The following is a 19,762-nucleotide window of genomic DNA, read 5'->3' on the forward strand; positions in this document are numbered from 1 at the left end:
GTGTAAAAATTGTATTTGGGGCTTTCTGCTATATGAGAGCTATCGCTATACTATTATTCCAAGTCATTATCATGGGAAATATAATGTTCAGATATGCGTCACATTATTAAAGTATAATGCCATTGTATAACAATCCTCATAGTAATAGGTATATTTTAAACTTTTCAAATGTATTTATTTGTTGCTTTTATTTTTCCTTCCAACTTGCTGAGGCCCCCCTGGCACCCCCTCGCGGCCCCCCAGGGGGCCCCGGCCCCCACTTTGAAAACCACTGGGCTAGGCTACCTGACAATTTGATCAGGCCAACAAAGACGTTGAATTAGGCAGCAGTCTACTGTGGACTTAAAGTAGGCCTAGGCCTACAATAAATAATGCAAGATCTGAAAACAAGACAGATGTATATATATATATATAAACATGCCAATATAACCCAACGATTTACAGGCTGTATAAGAACTCCGTGATTAATGTAAAAGAGAAATGATAAGGCACGTAATTCTGCCGCTGAGCCCTACTGTTTTCGTTGACACCCACTGCATTTCTGTCTCCAAAACTGATGCTATTTCTGTGCAGTATGTGATGATGTAATTCTCAGAAGCACGCAACCTGCTGTATGCAGGCCTACCTACATCCGGGCTTCGAAAGAAGAGTGATAGCTTGTGTTTAGGTAGGTAATGCAGGAAAAATTGGGCACCCAACTGATATGCTTCATTGGGAAATATATGTACGTAGAGTATGGTTCTCTAATACTTCGCATAAAGCTTTCAAAGAATAATATATCTTTGACTGGCCCATGTAGATACCATGTTTTTTCCATCTGAATGTAGCCGGTTGAAGGCGGTCTCTCCCCTTCATTACAATCGCTCTGATCCCTCTTTTCCCTCGGTGTTCCATTCCCAGCAGTAAGCTAGCTAGCAACCATTCAGCTAAGTATAGTTTGCTAGCCACTGTGCTGCTAGCTACACCCTCTTCTTTTTCTGTATGGTTTCACACAGCAAATCGTAGCATACGGATAACGGTAAGTGACGAAATTGTCTCAATTTTCTTGAATGTCAATGATGGAACTCTGTTCTCTTTGTAGCTCTCTGACAGTTAGCTAAGTAGATAGCTAGCATGCTAGTTGCATAACCAACCATCCAGTTGCAGCCAAAGGGAGGGCTCAAGGGAGAAAAACAGGCCGTCTAGTGAAGTCGCTAGGCATAAAACGCATGTCGATAAATCCCCAATATTTAGCCTTATTAGCACTATTTGCACAATTGCAGTGGCGATAGTGCTTCAGATATTTAACTTTTCTTAATTGTAAACAGCTCAGCCATTCATTTGTTAGCTGTCCATCAGCCTCACTCAAATATGAGTTTTTGCCTATGGTCTTTGCTCTCTAATTAGCTATCGCTAGCTGACTAGCATTTACGACTACCAAAACTTGCTTGCTAGCTAGCTCCTACATCCATAACAAATCAGTTAATATCAGCAGACATTCTACTAATGTTGTTACATTGCAACGGCACCAGTTTATCAAGTTAGCTAAGTGACTGTCATAGTGGCTTATTCACATTGCTCGTTCATGTTATTAACTCGAATGTCACTTTTAGCCAGCGGGCTAGCCAATGGCAGCTAAGGTTAGTGTACTGAACGCACTTGTAGCCAAGCAACGAATACAGCTCTTTCCGTGTTGTTAAACTTGAAATTGAGGTCTATATTGACTTAACTTGTAAACGTGTTTAAAAGAGGCAGGGGCAGACATCTGTAATGATTGATTGATTTGTTAGTTTTGACAGTTAACGCTAGCTAAAATGTCATGATGTAATCATGTTAAAGTAGACAACTGCTGCTGACCATCAATCTCCCTCCCTGTCTACGTTTATTGATTGATTAACCCTGTTGAAAAACTTATTTTTTGTGGCATTCTATAAAGTCAGCTGGATCCATTAGGATTTGTGATAGTAAGGCAATTATGTTGTGTTATTTTTTATCACCTATGTTTCTTACTAAATCATTGATTGATGTCCATTCTGAATGAAAGCATTAAGCTTCTTAGCTGTTAAATTCTAAGCATAATTCAAAGTGATTTAATATCGTTCTGATGTTTTTTGTTTGTTTGTTTGTTTGTCTTCAGAAATAAACAGAACAAGAACATGGGGGCTTTTCTGGACAAGCCAAAGATGGAGAAGCACAATTCGCATGGTGAGGGCAACGGCCTCCGCTATGCACTGAGCAGCATGCAGGGCTGGAGGGTGGAGATGGAGGATGCGCACACTGCAGTTATCGGCCTGCCCAACGGCTTGGCTCCCTGGTCCTTCTTCGCCGTGTATGACGGACACGCAGGCTCCCAGGTGGCACGCTACTGCTGCGAACACCTGCTGGATCACATCACCAGCAACCCAGACTTTCGAGGCATAGGCTGGAGTGGGAGTGGGAGTGTCAGTGTCGGTCTTAGTGGTGGTGGTGGTGGTGGAGGAGGACGAGGCTGTGTGGGAGAGGAGTGTTCAGAGTTCACAGAGCCGTCGGTGGAGAGCGTGAAGAAGGGCATCCGCACAGGCTTCCTGCAGATCGACGAGCACATGCGGGCACTGTCGGAGCGCAAGCACGGCGCCGACCGCAGTGGCTCCACGGCCGTGGGCGTGATGATCTCGCCGCGCCACATCTACTTCATCAATTGCGGCGACTCACGAGCCTTGCTGAGCCGCGGCGGCCGTGTGCACTTCTTCACGCAGGATCACAAGCCCAGCAACCCAGCGGAGAAGGAACGCATCCAGAATGCTGGCGGCTCCGTCATGATCCAGAGGGTCAACGGCTCGTTGGCCGTTTCGCGCGCCCTTGGCGACTTCGACTACAAGTGCGTGCATGGCAAGGGCCCCACTGAGCAGTTGGTGTCACCCGAGCCTGAGGTCTACGAGATTGAGCGCTCCGATGCCGAGGACGAGTTTGTCGTGCTGGCCTGCGACGGCATCTGGGATGTCATGGGCAATGAGGAGTTATGCGACTTTGTGCGCTCCCGCCTTGAGGTGACCGAAGACCTGGAGAGTGTGTGCAATGAGATTGTCGACACCTGTTTGTACAAGGTAAGGTCACAAAGATAAGCGCTGTTTGACCAGAGAGATTGTGGCTTGCCTGTGGGCATATGTATAGTAGTTGTGTGGTTGTCTGCAGGTTAAAGGTTGGAATGATATGTACTTGCTTGTACATATCAATTCTAGATGGAGAGCCAGAAATGTATCATAAGTATTGGCTCTTTCTCTCTGTCAATTAAGTTGGAAATGTTGGCGATTTTATGTTTTCTGAAATATTACCTATTACTTGTGTTTCAATAGAATCCTTTTTGACATATTGTAAAAGTGAATAACGGTAATGCTACTTATTAAAAACTATTATGCTACTTATAATTTATATTCCAGCTTGTTCCCAAGCATTAGTATGGCAAGTGTAATGTTTTCTTAGGCTATTTTACAGCTAGGCTTTTTACAGGTCGGATTGGATCCTCATTAATTCTCTGCTGTCATCTTTTTTACCTTGACCACAGGGAAGCCGGGACAACATGAGCGTGGTACTGGTTTGCTTCCCCGGGGCCCCCAAGATCTCCCCTGAAGCTGTGAAGAGAGAGGCAGAACTGGATAAGTACCTGCAGAGCAGAGTAGAAGGTGGAGCATCTAAAAAGGCTAATAAATAACTTTGCACTTGCAGAGAGCGCAAAAGAGAGACACATTAGAGAGAGTGAGTGCATTCTTGATTAGTCTCGTGACCTTGTTGTGTGGTGGCGTTTGGCCCCTCTGCAAAGATAGACAGGTTAGCTTCAGGACTCTCCACCCCACTTAAAAAATTTGCCTGCTAAAGTCTTGCTATTGATGTGTTTGACCCACACACGTTTTATACACTCAATGTAGCGTGTCTTTGCCTGTGTAGCCAGGCACGTTCAAGAGAATGCAAAGTTCACGTCAAGTTGGAAACCTTCTGTCTTTTTACAGTGACTAATAAGCCTGAATATATGTCTGAATTTTTAGCACACAAAAGTAAATGCAACTCTTGCATTTTAGGCTAAAGCTAAACCAAATTATCCTCACACACTTGCATCCCACATTTGATGGGTGCATGTTTTTTGTTTTGTTTTTTCTTCCAGTATTTGTCAACCCCCACACAAACACTGTGGTGTGGAAGAATACCCTTTTTAGCTACGACAGAGGTAGTGCAATCACGTCAAAGGAATGTTCACAAAAGGAGTGGCTTAGGACCCCGGACACACACACACACACACACACATACATACTCACCGCCTTCTCCTACACACTTCAATGGAAGCTGCTAATAGAAGTAGAGTTAACAAATTTGTAGGAAAAGAAGAAAAAAAGACCAAATCTGTCATCATTTAGTCAGTGAAGTGTTTTTCGTTGGTTGTTTGTGCGTTCCGTTACTGTTAGTATAGAGTCTTTGCCTTAGGGCGTCACTTTGTGCAAGCATGTGCTCTTGTTGTTCTTTGGTGTTTGCCACTGATTTGAGCCTACAGCCGTTAGTTTTCTCACTAATTTGTTGTAGTAAAGTCACCATCAGAAAATGACTGATGTAGTCACCGTATGCTAACAGTGTGAGAAATGGCCTAGTTGTGGTGGGGTGTTTTTTTTTTTTTTTTCTGGATCTCTTCACACCTGTAGTCATGGTGACACCTGATTGCCTTGAAGTTAGTCGAATTCTGCATGCCTCTAAAACAGTAGGCCTAGTTGTAATGCGACACACAATTGCCTTACCTGTTCTTGATACGTCCCCTCTCTATTTTAACCCTTCTAAACTCAGTTGGCTGTGGTAGATTTGACAGCACCTGTGCTACTCCAGGGTTCATTTTTTAGTAGTAATACTTTGGAAAGGGGGGGGGGGGTTCGGAATAAAATCATCCTTAAGATGATATCCCCCCATGCATGCCTGGTACCCCACAGCATGTCTTTCTGACCAGCACGTCACATTCCTGTGAGAAGATGTGACGTGAAACCATTTTATCCAGTTTTCTTAAAAAAAAAAAAAAGTACCTTTTTTTATTATTGGAGTTTTTTTCTCGTCTCCCTCCTCCCCAACCCCGTCCTGTTAAGACGTAGAAGTTTGCAGCGAATTGTTTTTGAACTGTTTACTAACGTCATCTAATGTCTGGAGATTTCAGTGTTTTTTAATGTCTCGAAGTTAAACGCAGTATTTGAAAGATTGTATAAGACATTTGTAATGATGCTATTAGCATAAGGGAGATGTTTACTGCTTCTTTGCCTCACACCAACATTTGTCTTTTTTCATCATGGCTTGTCTTAAGTTATGGATGTTCTTTTCAGGGTTGAACGTGAGGACAGTAATATGGGAGGAATTTTGGAGATGTTAACACACTATGAGAGGGACCCAGTCAGTCAGTAGCATTAGGGTTTCTTTTGCAAAATTGTCTTTCACATGAGCTAGCCCTCCATCACACAAAGCACCTCTCAAAATGATGGTCACTGGTAGCCACAACAGTGACCAGGTAGTTTTTCCCCTTTCCCACATTACAATGGTTGTGTTGTACATAGTAACTCCTTTAGCCATCACAAATGGCGTGTGTGTGTGTGTGTGTGTGTGTGTGTGTGTGTGTGTGTGTGTGTGTGTGTGTGTGTGTTGTCAGCAGTCAGCTACAACCTTTGATGTCCTGCCTTAATGGTGTTCCCTTTATGTAAATGCTGGGCAAAGTGCAAAGTCTGTCTGCGAGCAAAGTTCTTGAGCACGAACTAACGGCATCGTGTGGTGTGAGACAGCCATTAGCTGACCCATCACTGTTTGTGCTTAAGATGCCCTCATGGCATTAAATTTGCAAATAGATTTTCCGTTATTATTTTAAACTTATTAAGCAAGCTTTAGTTAGACATTGTACTTTGCTCAGAATTTAAAATAGGGCCCGGCGTCTCAAAGTTGACGCAGTGATAGGCCCGAGTGTATGAAGTTGGGTTTCTGCTGTCCTCTCACTCAGGAGAGCCAAGTCCATTATTATTAACCCATACCTCCCCTCCTGTTGCCTGGTTCTGTGGAGGCTGCTGGTCAGTGTGCCACCGGCAGCCATTTTCCCTGCGCACCAGAGAGAGGGGAGAGGCATGATTACTCATGGGGCTCTCCCACCACCAGTCTCGCATCTTATCGTGGTGCCTGTCTTTATATGGAATCGGTCCCCAACGCAGAGCCATAGTGCGCTCTCTCTCTCTCCCTCCCTCTCCCACTGACTCATTCTCTCTCTCTCTCTCTCTCTCTTATATTCTTTTCTGTCCCTGTGTTTGAGCCAGCACTCTCTCACCCTCTCTCTCTCTCTTTCTCTCTCTCTCTCTCTCTCTATTTTCTTCTCTCACAGGCACTCTCTATCACTCTTTTCTGTCTTGGTGCTTGTCGGGACCAATCCAATTGTTTACCTCTTCCCTTACAGGAAGCTATCTTGAAGTACAAATTGAATAATAAGGTGCTCTAACTGGAAGCCTAGACACTAAAACCCTTGGTGTTCACATATGGTAGCTCTCATTTGGAAGTCCATAAAAACCACAATTTGGTTTGTCTCTGCAGTTCTGCAAGCTGAAGTACCTGAAAACAGCTGAGAACTGTCAACATTGGAGGCAAAGATAAAGCATAGCCCTGTCTGTGTAGCACTGGGCTCTGTTTCTTGTACAAACATGGCTCTTTGGCAGGGGCAAGGACAATGTAGGGACTGTCCTATACTGGTGGAGGTTTTCAAGGCAGCGTCATTTTATTCCACCTGACTCAAGCCAAATCTGAGTAATGGAAAGTGAATCGACTTGTTTTGGATAGCCAAAGTGTATGTGTGTGTGTGTGTGTGTGTGTGTGTGTGTGCGCGCGCTTTGAGCATGGACGTGCTGGTCTGCACGATAAAAATGTGTCCCATCTTTGTGAAGAAATTAAACAATTTGTAGCCAAATGTTTTGGGGTTTTTTCTGTGCCAGTAACTGAAGTATAGCCCAGAGCCTTACCGTTACGGTGGTGGTGATTTGTCCAACAGACAGTGCTCTGCCTGGCTTTGAAGGATTAAAGGAATCAGATCTAAATTCAAGCAGGCTGACTTTCTGAGAGCTCCAGCTAACAAGCTCGAGTGGCCTTGCCCATCCACGTGGGCCATGCTAAAGCTTAAGCTGTTTTTGTTTATGTATTTTTTTTTTTTTCTAAAACAAGTAGGACTCTAAGAGGGTACACTGACCTTTGAGTAGCAGAGTGTCACTTGACTAAAAAAAAACCTTGTGGGATTTTGTTTGTCTGCTGAGAATTTTGATTGAATCTGTTCATGTGTCCTGTGGAAGGGGGATTGTATTTTTGCACTTTTACTGTGGTGGTGCTATGGAAAGGAGTTGATCAGCCCCTGCAGAAAAGCAGACTTTTTTTGTTGGTGCTGCGACTCAACGTCCAAGCAGTCACCACATCTCATTGAAGAGGCACATTGAAGTCTCTGTCTCGGGTCGATACTGACATACAAACAGCAACAGCTGCAGCAACAGACACTTAAGCCGTTATGTTAGTGTGAATGATATATTTCCTGATTGTTTCTTTCTTTCTTTTTCATTTTTTTAAACATAGTTTACCAAAAAAAAAATCCTCACATTCCATTTCGGAGGGATAGCCGTCTGTATGTTACACTACATTTGTTTCTGTGTTTACTGTGTCAGCTGAAATGTTATGCCTTGTTCTCGTATATTACAGTAAAACATCAAAATTTGCACTATTCAGGAGCTACTGAAATAATATTTATATAATCTATTACACATCGTACATTTCTGCATATATTTGCTGTTCTCAACAGTTAATGTGGGGAATTAAAAAAAGAAAGGAAAAAAACATTCATCTTCCCACAAAAAAAGAGATTTTGCTCCCTCTGTATCTTATTTGCTAGTTTCAGAATGGGTAGCATGGAGATTTGTGCTATGTATAAAATTTATCTTTACTTTTCTTTATTTCACTCTTTCTCTTTCCCCTATGGGCTGTGGCATGTCTATTAGTTGTAACCTCTTGGAAGGCAACTCTCTTTCTAGAGCTCGTTTTCAAAAGAGATTTTACTAAAGCTGTTTTCCTAGAAGACTAATAAACTGAATCAGGGTTAGGCACCAAGTACTTAATTTGTTTTTGATTTAGAAACATTTTATTTGTATATTAGCAAGCACCCAAGTATTAGAAAACTGTAGTGACAAACTGTGATGTTGTCATTCATTAGTTGTCATTAAAGAAATGATGTATTCAAATAAAGTTATTTACTTGAACCTCCTGAGCATTTTGGGGCTGTTTTTGTACTTCCTGAATTGAAATGTCCGGTTTGCATCAAGCAGCAGCTTGGCTAGTTGCTAATGCTAATCAGGAGTTCGTTCCACATTTACACGAATATTAACGCAAAAGAAAACCAATATCATGATTTGCCATACTTGAAAAGAATAATCAAAGTGGTAGTCTCACCACTGTGATGTGAAGACGAAGATTTGAACAAATAGAGAAAGAAGAGAAGAGGTATTAGCTTAAGGAAAGGACTGTGCAGTAAGAGTTAGGCTAACTTCATGAGCCAAAAAGGACAACCATGTAATGACACTAGCCAACTTTCCTGATCTTTTTTTGGTTCTTAGTCATTAGTTAGTTCCTTTTTTTTCTCATTTTGCACTCTCTCACTTTATGTTTGTTATGCATATAATACATATACATTTTATTAAATGTTTATATTTAGTTTAACTTTACACTTAATTCAATAACGATGCTTGTGCAATACAAACCCCACTTACTCAGAAGTCCTTGTGATTCCCCAGAGATCATTAAGAAGCAGGGCGACGAGGGGGCCCCGGACTTAGTCCATGTGATGCATACGTTAGCGACGGAGAGCATCCCCAACCTCCCACCTGGGGGAGAGCTGGCCAGCAAGTGAGTGTGACCCACCTCGCACACACGGACACATTACATACCATGTTTACATACATATAGTTACAGTCATGCATAACTAGTTAAACCACACCAAAGTACACAGGTTGATGTATGACTTATGACCCCCCATCCCCATTTTAATTAATTAAAACATTAGTCCTAACCAAGTTCTGAAGCACTGAAGTACGGCTGTAAACACTTCTTTGTATACTCCAGCATATAAATGGAACATATTTTTTATATAACTAACAACATTTTTACATTAAAGCGTTTTAACATCCATCGCCCATTTTTAGGCTTTTAATGTCCTCTTCACAGCATTTGGCAGGTTGCAGCTGTGTTTCACTGCGTGCTTCTGTAATTAACGTCTCTGTGGCACACACAGAGAGAGAGAGAGCGTTGCCCAGTCTGGCTTGCTGGCTCATTAGAGTACTCAGCGTGTTCCTCTAGCCCCGCCGCCACTCATAAAGCGAGGCTCATGGATCTCTAGGCTCTCGCTCGCTCGCTCGCTCCCACTCTCTTGCTCACTCAATCCGCTCACACATGTTTTAAACCAACAGAACCTGGACGCGGCGCTGAAACCCTGAAACCCTGAAACCCAAACCCTGTGCCTGTGTTGTTACTCTCTCTATCTGATCCCATAGCTTATCTGTGCCGTTTTTCCAGGTGAATTCCTGTGGTGTTTTTTTTTATTTTGTTTGTGTGCGTGTCTGTTTCGTTTTTATTTTTTCCCTCTAAAGATTATGTTTGTCAGCAACATGGCCCGATCCATTCCTGTTTATAAACCGGTACCTTTTCGCGCACACACACACACACACACACACACACACACACACACCCTACTGTATCTTTTCCTCTGCTGTTAAATTATTCATCATATGTAATTAAATATTAAATGGGCGCAGGGAAAATGAAATGGTGGTGCCGTCGCTGCTGCCGCAGTGGTTACCGTATGTGCGCCACCTCCCCTCTGCTCACACCTAGTCGCTTGCTGGAGGAGCATGCGTAGTACTGGCCGAGGTGTGCGTGCGTGCGTGCGTGCGTGCGTGCGTGCGTGCGGGGGAAGAGGGGTGGTTACTGTTCACACCCTGCCGTAGCTTACTCTCCTGTGTGCCCGCCGCCTGCTTTTTCACAAGGAGCTTTTGTCGACACGCTGGAAATATGTCACAACGATAGCTTCCGTCGCAGATCTCCTGGATTATTTTAGGAAGGTGGAGGGGGGCGGCACCCTGGTTTGGAAGGGACCAGGAAGCACCAGAGACCTCGTGGCCGGATGATATCGTGATAACATCACGATGCTTCATGCCACATTTTTAATTTGCGTGTCGTCCTGAATACGTCCTCTGGTTTCTCATATGACTTCTTGGTGGAGAATAGAGGATGGGTGAGGAGGCAACCTTTGGACTCCCCCTGCATGTGAAGGCCATTGCTTCTTGTCCTTTCCTGTTTTTTCCTGGTTTTTGTGTCCTTTTGAAAATGAAATTCTTGAGAGCCTTTCGTGAGAGGAGAACAGGGAGGGGGGAAAAAAGCAAGAGCAATGGCAAGTACATAATTGGGGACCCCATTGAATAAATGATTGGGATAATCGCCTGCGTGTGTTTGTTTTCAAACAAGGTAGAACGCTCCTGCGCCCTGGCGTGCAGGTTGCTTGGAAACCAGCCGGAGAGGGTAAATTGCTCATCACAGTTCAATACCCAGACAGGCGTTTATTTCTTTTTTTTTAAAAAGGAAAGAAAAAAAAAAAAAAGTTCCCATCTCCCCTCACCTCCCAACACTTCACTTAGCGTCTCGGCCATTGCTGTGTGTGTGTGTGTGTGTGTGTGTGTGTGTGTGTGTGTGTGTGTGTGTGTGTGTGTGTGTGTGTGAGAGAGAGAGAGAGAGAGAGACAGAGAAAGACAGACAGAGAGAGTAGCCTTTCAGGGTTAGTGTCTGCCTGGCATTCAAACACCTCTCGTGTGTGTGTGTGTGTGTGTGTGTGTGTGTGTGTGTGTGTGTGTGTGTGTGTGTGTGTGTGTGTGTGTGTGTGTGTTGTCTTACCCCAGGCGTAGTGTGGTGGAGGCCGTGTACAACAGACTCAATCCCCACAAAGGCGACGACACAGTGAGTACAACCTCCTTGGCACATTGTTGACATCGGCAGGGGGAGAGAGAGGAAGGGCAATAGGGCTGACCTAAAAAAAAAAAAAAATCCACCTTCATTCTCTAAAGCCCCCCCCCCCACCCCCCGCCCAGCCCTCATTACAACATTGCATGAGTCAGCTCAAAAGTGTGAGGCTCGTGTGGAAAAATGCTTAAGTATTTAGCCTTTGTTTAATACGGGACATTCAGGTGACCTGAGAATTACTAGTCTCCTCTGTCCCACAATGAGCCCTACAGAACATTCAGAACATTCACTCAGTTACTATGTAGTGAATAGCCACCATGTTGTTAGTCTACTATACAGTGAACATGTAGTGAATAGCCACCATGTTGTTGTTCACTCTATAGTAGACTAGGTAGTGAATGAGTGAATGTTTCCGAACTCAACTTACTTCTACCTGTTCACAGTTTCACTAATAAAGTTAGTCAGGTGCTGGTAGTAGTAAGTGAGTGGTCTTGAGCATTCATAAGAAGCCACTCCTTGGTCTTTTACACGTTGTATCTCAACACCCCTTTTTTCAGTGTGGGGCTACCAAAGAGGGCAGAGCGTTTGGGACCTCCAGACTGTAGAAGGTCTGAAGAGGGAAATCCTCCCTTTACTCTTCCACTGTCTCTCTCTCCTCTGTTTCTCTGTTCCTCCCTCTCTTTCTCTACGTCCCTACCTCTCTACGTACACTTTCTCACTGTACACCAGTTTCTATCTTTCACTCCCCCTCTTTTATTGTTTTTATATTATCAACGTTTCTCTGTTTTTCTCCTATCTTGTTTTTCTCTCTCTCCCTTTCTCTCTCTCTCTCTCTCTCTCTCTCTCCTCATCTTTTTCTCTCTAAAGGACTCAGCATCAACAGATGACATGTGGTAACACAGCCTGCCTATCCCTTAAGCACTGTTATCTCACAAATGCCACCTTGTAATTCGAGACCAACCACAGCCACAACCAACCCCACCCCCACCCACCCACCCCTACACACACACACACACACACACACACACCATCCATCCTCTATCCACTGCCTGGACAGCTCTCTCTGGTATAAAAGAAGGGAATACGATGGATGTGTGGAAGGGGTGAATAAGAAAGAGGAGGAAGAAGAGGAACAATTCCCGCAACAAGCACAAGCAACCACTTCCCCTCACTGAGAACCAGGCCATCAACCCTAACCCTCAGCATTGCACAGCAACAGTCCTCCTTGGAAGCTCCGCACTGATCCATGTCCTCGGTTGTCTCACTTGCTTCTATTTGTGGTGGGCGTATTTTTTATTAATATATATTTTTTTTAGTGTTTGATTTGGTTTGGGTTCTTCGTTCTTGCACCTTAGAAAGTACATGGGGGTGGGTTACACTAGGGTGGTTGTGGGTTTGTTTGGATCAGTTTGAATGGATGTGTTTTGCGATGCATTTGTATGCGTTTTGGTGGGAGTGTGTATATGAGGGATAGATTTATGTGTTCATTTACAAATAAAAAAAAAAGTCTCTGTGAAGTGCAGTAGTCCTTCTGACTGGCAAAATAAGAAGCCTCTATTTAACAAAGTTAGTGATGAAGTGTAAACAAGCAAACAAACAAACCGATAACAAACAAAAGAGGAAATCACTCAAGATATATAATAGGAGGATTCCCAAGTCTTTGCTCTTTGAGGTTATGTTGAGATGTGGTACTTTTGTGGGTCAACCACGGGGAAAAAAATCACAATTGTGATATAAAAAAAAAGGTAAAATATTTGTATTGTTGTGTTTTCTATTTCTATCTGACTGTCTCCCCTTTTTCCTTACACTGGCTTTTACGCCCCTCTGATCTCCCCAATGCAGGTTCTTCTCTGCCACCCCCCCCCCCATCCATTTTTCCAGTTGGATTGTGTATGTTTTTTTTTTTTTAAAGAGAGTTTGTGTGTTTGTGTGTGTGCGTGTTTGTGTCCGCTTGTGTGTTTCTGAGTGAACCACTATCCTTGAGCTAGTGTGAATGTGAGAGTGCAATCAGGTGACGATGCCTGCGTTGGCCGATCGCAACGAGAGAGAAAAAAAAGTGGGATCTGGATATATGTGCTCCCTCTCAAATGGCAAGGGCGCCATCATTGTGTGATTGCCAGCAGGGATGACTTCGCCACTGCAGGCCTGTGATTGTCTCCTCACCCTTACAGTATAGGAGTGCAAAAAGTATGTATTGTCAAGGCCGTCTTCATACTCTTTTTTACCCCTTCTCTCTTTCCTGTTATTTTACTATTTTTATTTTATGTTTTGCTTGTGAATGAAGCCTGCCAGCCTGCTAGACATGAAGCGAATTGTCCTTTGTTAAAGAGAAAAGTGAGAGAAAAAAGAAAAAAAAAACACTAACTGCCTCTTACTCCGTCTCTTTCCATTTTCTTTGTTTATGGCAAGTTGTTGTTGTTGTTGTTTTTGGCTCATAAAGGGGCAGTTCAGGTGTTCAGGACAGAAGCAGAGTGGAATGTCCTTCATGTCAGCCATTGCTTAGATCCACCTTTTGTCTTCATATAATGAAATGTACCTTATCATACTACTTACTGTCCTTCATTACCTGTCCACAGTAGTCTTCAAACCTAGAGTCCAGTTTCAGAGGCCCATGCAGCAATAGTGGGTGTGTGTAGAGAGTGTAATTCCCAATCGGTCTGGTGCATCAGTACACCCCCAGAGCACAGGCTCCTGATGCTCTACGTGGCTTTCTGACAAATCTTACCATGGCCGTAACATGGATAAATGCGGAGAAGTTACTGATTTAGAGCAGCCTCATTTAAAGCAACACAGTGCAGTTTTTTTTACCTTAAAACAACAGCTTCTGACTCATTTTGGTGCTAAACTGACTTACAATAGGGAAAATTAAGTTTCAAACATTGCCAATGTACGCCCGGAATGCCCTATATTTCATGATGTTATGTTGATCGGGTAGGATCAAGATCCTTTTACTTATTTTTAATTTTTTTGACAAACTGGGTGTCACCTCAGTGCTAAATAACGTTGCATATTGACACCAAGGGGCATAGATATCAGTTCTTCCATGGTGTTGCTTTTGCATGTTTGTGATTTAGTTAATTGAATCAGACAAGAAACGAAGGGCTGTTGTAAGGTGAAAAATAGAGGTTTGGCTAATGCAGAATTCATGAGTTGCAACCGTAACTAATGAAATTACTTACAGCAATGTCAGCGTGTCATTTTTTTCCAATATTTAAGGAAATTGTCTGACTTGTCTTGTCCTCCTTTGCCATTTCCAAGTGTCCAATGAATACCTGCCTTGCAAACTTGCAAATTTTGCATGTAGGTTAATCGCCGTCACCAAAATTAGTTTCAGACTTGTGTGTGTGTTGAAATTTCATATTAATTTAGCAAACAGGCTGAAGCCATCTGAACGGAGTTGCATAAACAGTGTGGAAATCAAATAAAGACCATATGTGGAGGGAGTTGATTTAGTCTTGTGCTTTAATCTATTTCAATGTCCTCGCACCGCTCTTTCATATTTCAAACAAGGCTCCGGTAGTTTTAAATGGTGATTGGTGCGTACACTTAGGCAGAGCTGGACTTTGTCAGAAATGTAGAGGTGCGACCATGAAAGATGAAAAGGAGGTGTTTTTGCGTTGAATATAGGGCTGCAACCTATTTTCATAGTTGATTAATCTTTTGATTATTTTCTCGATTAACCGATTAGTTGTTTGATCTATATAAAAATTTGATATATGATTCCAAATAATTTAAAAGGTGACAACTAATTGATTACTCTATTAATTGTTGCAGCCCTCGTATTGGAGCTGTTCATGCACAGAGATGCGGAGGTAGGAAAGTTCACAAGCTTGATTATTTTTTACCAAGGGTCTCAGTGGATTGCCTGGAATGCGTGTTTCTGTTCCCTTACGAGCAGAGTATTATATTTTCAGCTTTAATGTGTGTGTTAATAAGTGTGAATGTTAAGTGATATTTTTGGTTCTTCTTTTGAGATGATGCTACTCACCCCATCCACCCTTTATGAATTTTTCGAAAAGTTGAATATTGGTTGGGAAAAAAATAATAATTTGGTGATCTCTCCTCGACCTTCCTTTGCCAATTAACGAGGACTCAAAAGTCTACCTTCCTCCTAGTTCCCTGTGATTCAGAAAACACAGTGAAGGGGTGCTCGGGGAGTTCCACAGTTTTGTGTTAGCAAGAGCATGGTGAAGTTCACCTATTATTATATTTTATAGTTTGTATTATATTTTACAGTTTTTTCTTTTTCTGCCAGTCAGGTACTTCGTGGGAGGCTCACCGTTATTAGTTGTCACCAAATTTATAGCGCAATAGCACACATCACAAACTACTGTAGACCTGTTAACAATAGGCCTAGCCCCAAGCTCACTGTGGCTTTGCCTTGTATGTATGTATTCCTTTTCCTTTGGAAACCATTAGCAGTCTAAATGCATGTTGACTAAATGATGTTGTCAAGGCCACATGACAACAAATAACATGGAAACTGGTTTTCTTTTCACCAGCTCTCTGCATACGGCCAGATGCCTATACAAGCATAATTTTGTCATATATTTTTACATACAAGTCCTTTTAGGAGTTCAGTACCTCTTCACATGCCCATATAATGGTGCTAATGCTTGATGATGTAGCCTAAGCTTCGTAGTAAGCTTCGCCAGGGAACCCAGTGGAAATCTCTTCCTGCGTTCTTGTGTGTATGGAGAAAATGAGCAAGTGGCCTTGCTCTCACAGATGCTGAGTGCCATTGTCATCCTCCCCCCAAGCTGAGGGATGGATGGAGAGCTTTGTGAGATCATATATGCAACCTCCCCCTGAACTATAAATTAATAGTAAATATAATTATATTGTAAAATTATTAATTATAGTATTGTGTTTGAAACTTCAAATTTCTAAGTTCTGTGTTACTGACTTATAGGCAATTCATTTGATTCAGCTATATGAAGCCTTGAGCAAGTCTTCAGATTTATTTTGGAAGGAAGCGAAAGGACCACACACAACCCTACGAGTTTGGTTGTTCTTAAGTCCAATAGCACCATCACTAAGTAGTGATTTTTATTTTTTAGTTACAGAAGCTGCACATGGTCATGACTGCGTAACTTCTGGAAATGAAGAACCCTGATTGTCTTTTTTGGCTAATCTCTGACATTAGATTGTATAATCTTGCGTGCATTGAGCTCCATGAACTCCAGCTGATGATACACTTGGCAGCTTTTTGAGCAATGTTGCAGGGCGGTGTTCCTGATTATTGTTGTTCGGGCACGTTCCCATTGATTTTTTATTAATCAGCAGAAGCCATGGTCCAATCAGACCATCTGGAACTGGCTATGTGGTTGCCCAGCAACATTGTTCAAAAAAAGTTGCCCCCAGTTGCCCCACCTTAAAAGCTATTCAGATATGATAGTTCCGTCTGTTTTTGCAAGGCTCTGTTCTCTCTGTGTACTTTGTGTTGTAATGTCAGGCTAATGTCAATTTTAGCACATGCAGTGAGGCCAGTTGCTCTTAAGATGACTTGCCTCTACCGAATGGGAGGACTTTTAGTTTAACCAGGTTTTGCCATTATCAAGCTCCTCAAAAAATGTGCTGTTCCATTGTATGTTGCCTGCATTAGAAACCGCTTATAATGGCCCCGTTGTTTGCTGGTTGTTACCCAGGGCCTTGCTGTTGTGTTGGATGGCATCATTTTGAGTCGTCCCTTTTAGCTAAATGGAGGCTCACAAAAGATATCCTCTTCCAATGGTTGATTTTCTTCCCTATCCTGAAGACTAATTTTTATTACATGTGCTGATCCAGCTATACAGCCGAACCGCAGTACCTCACGAGCGTTTATCACAAGCACTTAGTGCGTCTCCTCTTGCTGCCCGACTGGGAATGATGTGGAACTTGTTGACATGTCTTTTGTGTTGATCTGAGGCAGTTTCTCTCTCTCTCTCTCTCTCTCTCTCTCTCTCATCCCTACCTTTCTCCCAAGTCCTGTTTTTTTCCCAGTCTTAGTATGTCACTGTCTCTCTGTATCCCTATTTTGAACGAATTGTTAAATCTGTGTGGCTTTGGAATTAAGGGTTGTGGATATAAGCATGGGTGTGTGAACTGTGCTAAATAGAGAATGTTTTGATATATGTTCCCTAATAACATCAATATTCTATTTATTGAATTTGAGAAGTAGAAAAACTAAAGAGTGAACCATGGCTACCTATAGAGTCTTTATAGGTAGCTATACGATCTTTTTTTCCTTTAGAGGGTAGATATGGTTCCTTAGAGTAGCCTTTTTCTTCTCGACCATCTGTTCCCTACATTGTATGTGCTAACAGATGTCCCCTTAATTTTGTCTATCAAGGAAATTAAAAATGGGATTTTATTAGGATTTTAAAAGAGTAATATATTCAGGCTAAATACTTGACTTATTTGGAAGATTAACCACTATTGAGAGTTTTTGAATCAAATTGTATTTGCACTGATTGGTAGGTTTTCTGGGATATTCAAAACAAAATTTTGTACACACATAAAAAAAGTGATCTTTAAAAAGAATACTCAGAGGAAAATATTATTCAGCAACAGGGTAACATCTATTAAATCTGCCACTGAAACAGTAATAATGAAAACAGAAAACAAAGATATGTATAGACACAATCTTTTTAACAGAGTTAACAAGATGAAAAATAAAATGAGATATTCTTCTTAGTGTCTCATAAGGGAGTAGTCATTGAAACAGCCCAATTGCTGTTTGCTGTTTTCTGGCCCGGTACTATGCTGTTGACTTTAATTTCCCCTCCCCTCATTTCCCTAAATTTTTGGGGCCATGCCACAGCAGGTTAAATTTGCAAAGGCCAAGCCAAACCACAATTTGCTCTGCCCTACCCTGAATATGATCAAGTCAACAGCAAGCCAATTGTGTTGATGAATAGCGAATAGGGTAGGCAGGGGGGGAAAAAACAAGAACAACAGCTGAGACATTTGGACTGTTTTAATGGTCTTCTTTGTGCTCTACTTTGGCGGTTGAACGTGAATTAAAGAAATTACGGCAGTGGCAGATATTTGCTAGCAGCAACAAAAAGAAAACAGCAACAACAAATAAACAAAATAAGCAAAATAGCAACCGAGATGGGCAAAAAAAAAAAAAAAAAACAGACAAGCTCCACTGTTGAGCTGCCCAGTAAACCTTTTAATTCACTGATAAGCTCACCATTTTGCCTTATGAACTGAACTCTACCCCAGCTTGCTTTGAGACTAGTCACACGATCCAAACTTTGGAAACGTGATCTGACTCATCAAGTTGGTCATTTCTATGTCGACTGTACCTATGTCATAAGCTACAGCTTAGCTATAGAGCAACACGTGCACACTTCAATTGAGAGATTTTTTTGTCTCTGTATTTTCTTTTGTGTTGTTTTTGTTTTGTTTGCCTTTTTGATGATGATGATTTTATCTGTGATATGATAATGTAAAATTAAACCACATTAAAAAAAAGACTGCTCATGTTAGTATTCATGTGTGCACATGGCAGATGAATAAAGGAGATATAATGTACTCCCCTGCTCCCAGTATGTATGTTGTGTGATGCAACAGTAACCTAAGCCTGCCTTTCTCCTCCTGCTTCTTTAGGATTGTCTGTTGTTGAATTTTACACAATGGCTTGGTAATTGTATATTTTGTATTATGTACTTAATTCCAAAGAGAGAAAAAAATCTCTTTCTCCCTTTTCCTCGCGTCTTCTCTGTCAGTGCCCCAGCAATGACCATCTGTTTGGAGTCAGCTGAACAAATTGCATTCCTTGATGTGTTAATTGTTGCTTGTTTTTTTTTCTCTCTGTTTGTTTCCTTCTCCACTTAATTTTCTTTCGAGCTCTTTTCTCTTTTTTTCCCTGTTGCCTCTGAATTTGAAAATGAGTTTCTAGTTTAGAAAACGCGGCACTAAATAAATGGATTGCTAACATACTGCATGTCTTGTCTCTTTTGCCGTCATGTCCAGCAGCACTGCCCAAGGTCACTCCCACACACCCACCCCTCTCTTCCTCTCTCTTTATGCTTTGTTCTTTCTCTCTCTGAGGCTACGTTTATACGGTGACGATGAAAAGAGAAGACGCAGAAGTGGCGTCTCGTCTTCATTGTTTTATTTGCGTTTAGACGAGCATTCTCTGGGGGAAATCTTTGTTTATATGAAGACGCAAGAGTATGTGATATTCGATTGGATATACATTCCAGACCGCTGGGTGGTGGTGTGATAGAACCCCGGTACGTCACGCGCAGACATTCTAATTTGACAGTTTAGCCAGAGAGGTAATAAAGGATCTTTAGTTTAGCCGTTTAGACGGAGACGGAACCCGGGTCGTCTTCAAAACTCTACACTCTGGAAGGAGTCTTCAGATTTTTGCGTCTTCAAGCCCTGATGGCGGGGTCGCCGTGTAAACGAAAGGCACTTATGATAAAATATTTTGTCGTCTTCCTTCGCAATCTTTCTCGTATAAACGGCCCCTAAATGTAGTCATTTGTGCCCGCTTACCAAAACACTAAGCCAAAATTGGCGGCATGGAGCATCGCGGAAGTATTAGTGCTGGGCTTCTACATTGCTAAGCACTGAGAACTAATCCTATCAGTTAACTGATACATTGACTGTCTTCGTCAGCGGCCTTGCTTCTGCAGGGTGAAATGGATCAAATGGAATTCCGCAGACTGAAAAAAAAAAAGATGCAGAAACTAAAGGTCACAAAATAGATTTCATAATATCAAAACAGAGATGATAAACCATTTTACGCCTTTGGCTAAGGATCCTCATACCATCCAAA

The 19,762-nt window shown here is 42.2% G+C and overlaps 1 protein-coding gene across 3 annotated transcripts; it reads left to right on the forward strand.

The window, feature by feature from the left end:
• Positions 1 to 615: 615 nt before the first annotated feature.
• On the forward strand, positions 616 to 18,912 carry ppm1ab (protein phosphatase, Mg2+/Mn2+ dependent, 1Ab). Of its 3 annotated transcripts, XM_076272945.1 has the most exons (7): positions 616 to 1,018; positions 2,117 to 3,062; positions 3,521 to 3,638; positions 8,772 to 8,883; positions 10,926 to 10,983; positions 11,544 to 11,594; positions 11,854 to 18,912. In XM_076272945.1, exons 2-6 carry the CDS (start codon positions 2,136 to 2,138, stop codon positions 11,589 to 11,591), a joined length of 1,263 nt encoding a protein of 420 aa, XP_076129060.1. In that variant the 5' UTR covers positions 616 to 1,018; positions 2,117 to 2,135; the 3' UTR covers positions 11,592 to 11,594; positions 11,854 to 18,912. The 3 variants fall into 3 exon arrangements, with proteins under 3 accessions (XP_076129060.1, XP_076129059.1, XP_076129061.1); XM_076272944.1 differs by having other exon boundaries at positions 11,544 to 18,912; XM_076272946.1 differs by lacking the exon at positions 11,544 to 11,594 and having other exon boundaries at positions 618 to 1,018.
• The last annotated feature ends 850 nt before the right edge of the window (positions 18,913 to 19,762 follow it).

The sequence above is a fragment of the Alosa pseudoharengus genome, unplaced genomic scaffold (assembly GCF_046254945.1).
Source record: "Alosa pseudoharengus isolate Yale_2024_CS ecotype anadromous, Long Island Sound unplaced genomic scaffold, YU_APseudo_1.1 YU_APseudo_1.1_scf_7, whole genome shotgun sequence".
In the NCBI taxonomy this organism is placed as follows: domain Eukaryota; kingdom Metazoa; phylum Chordata; class Actinopteri; order Clupeiformes; family Clupeidae; genus Alosa; species Alosa pseudoharengus.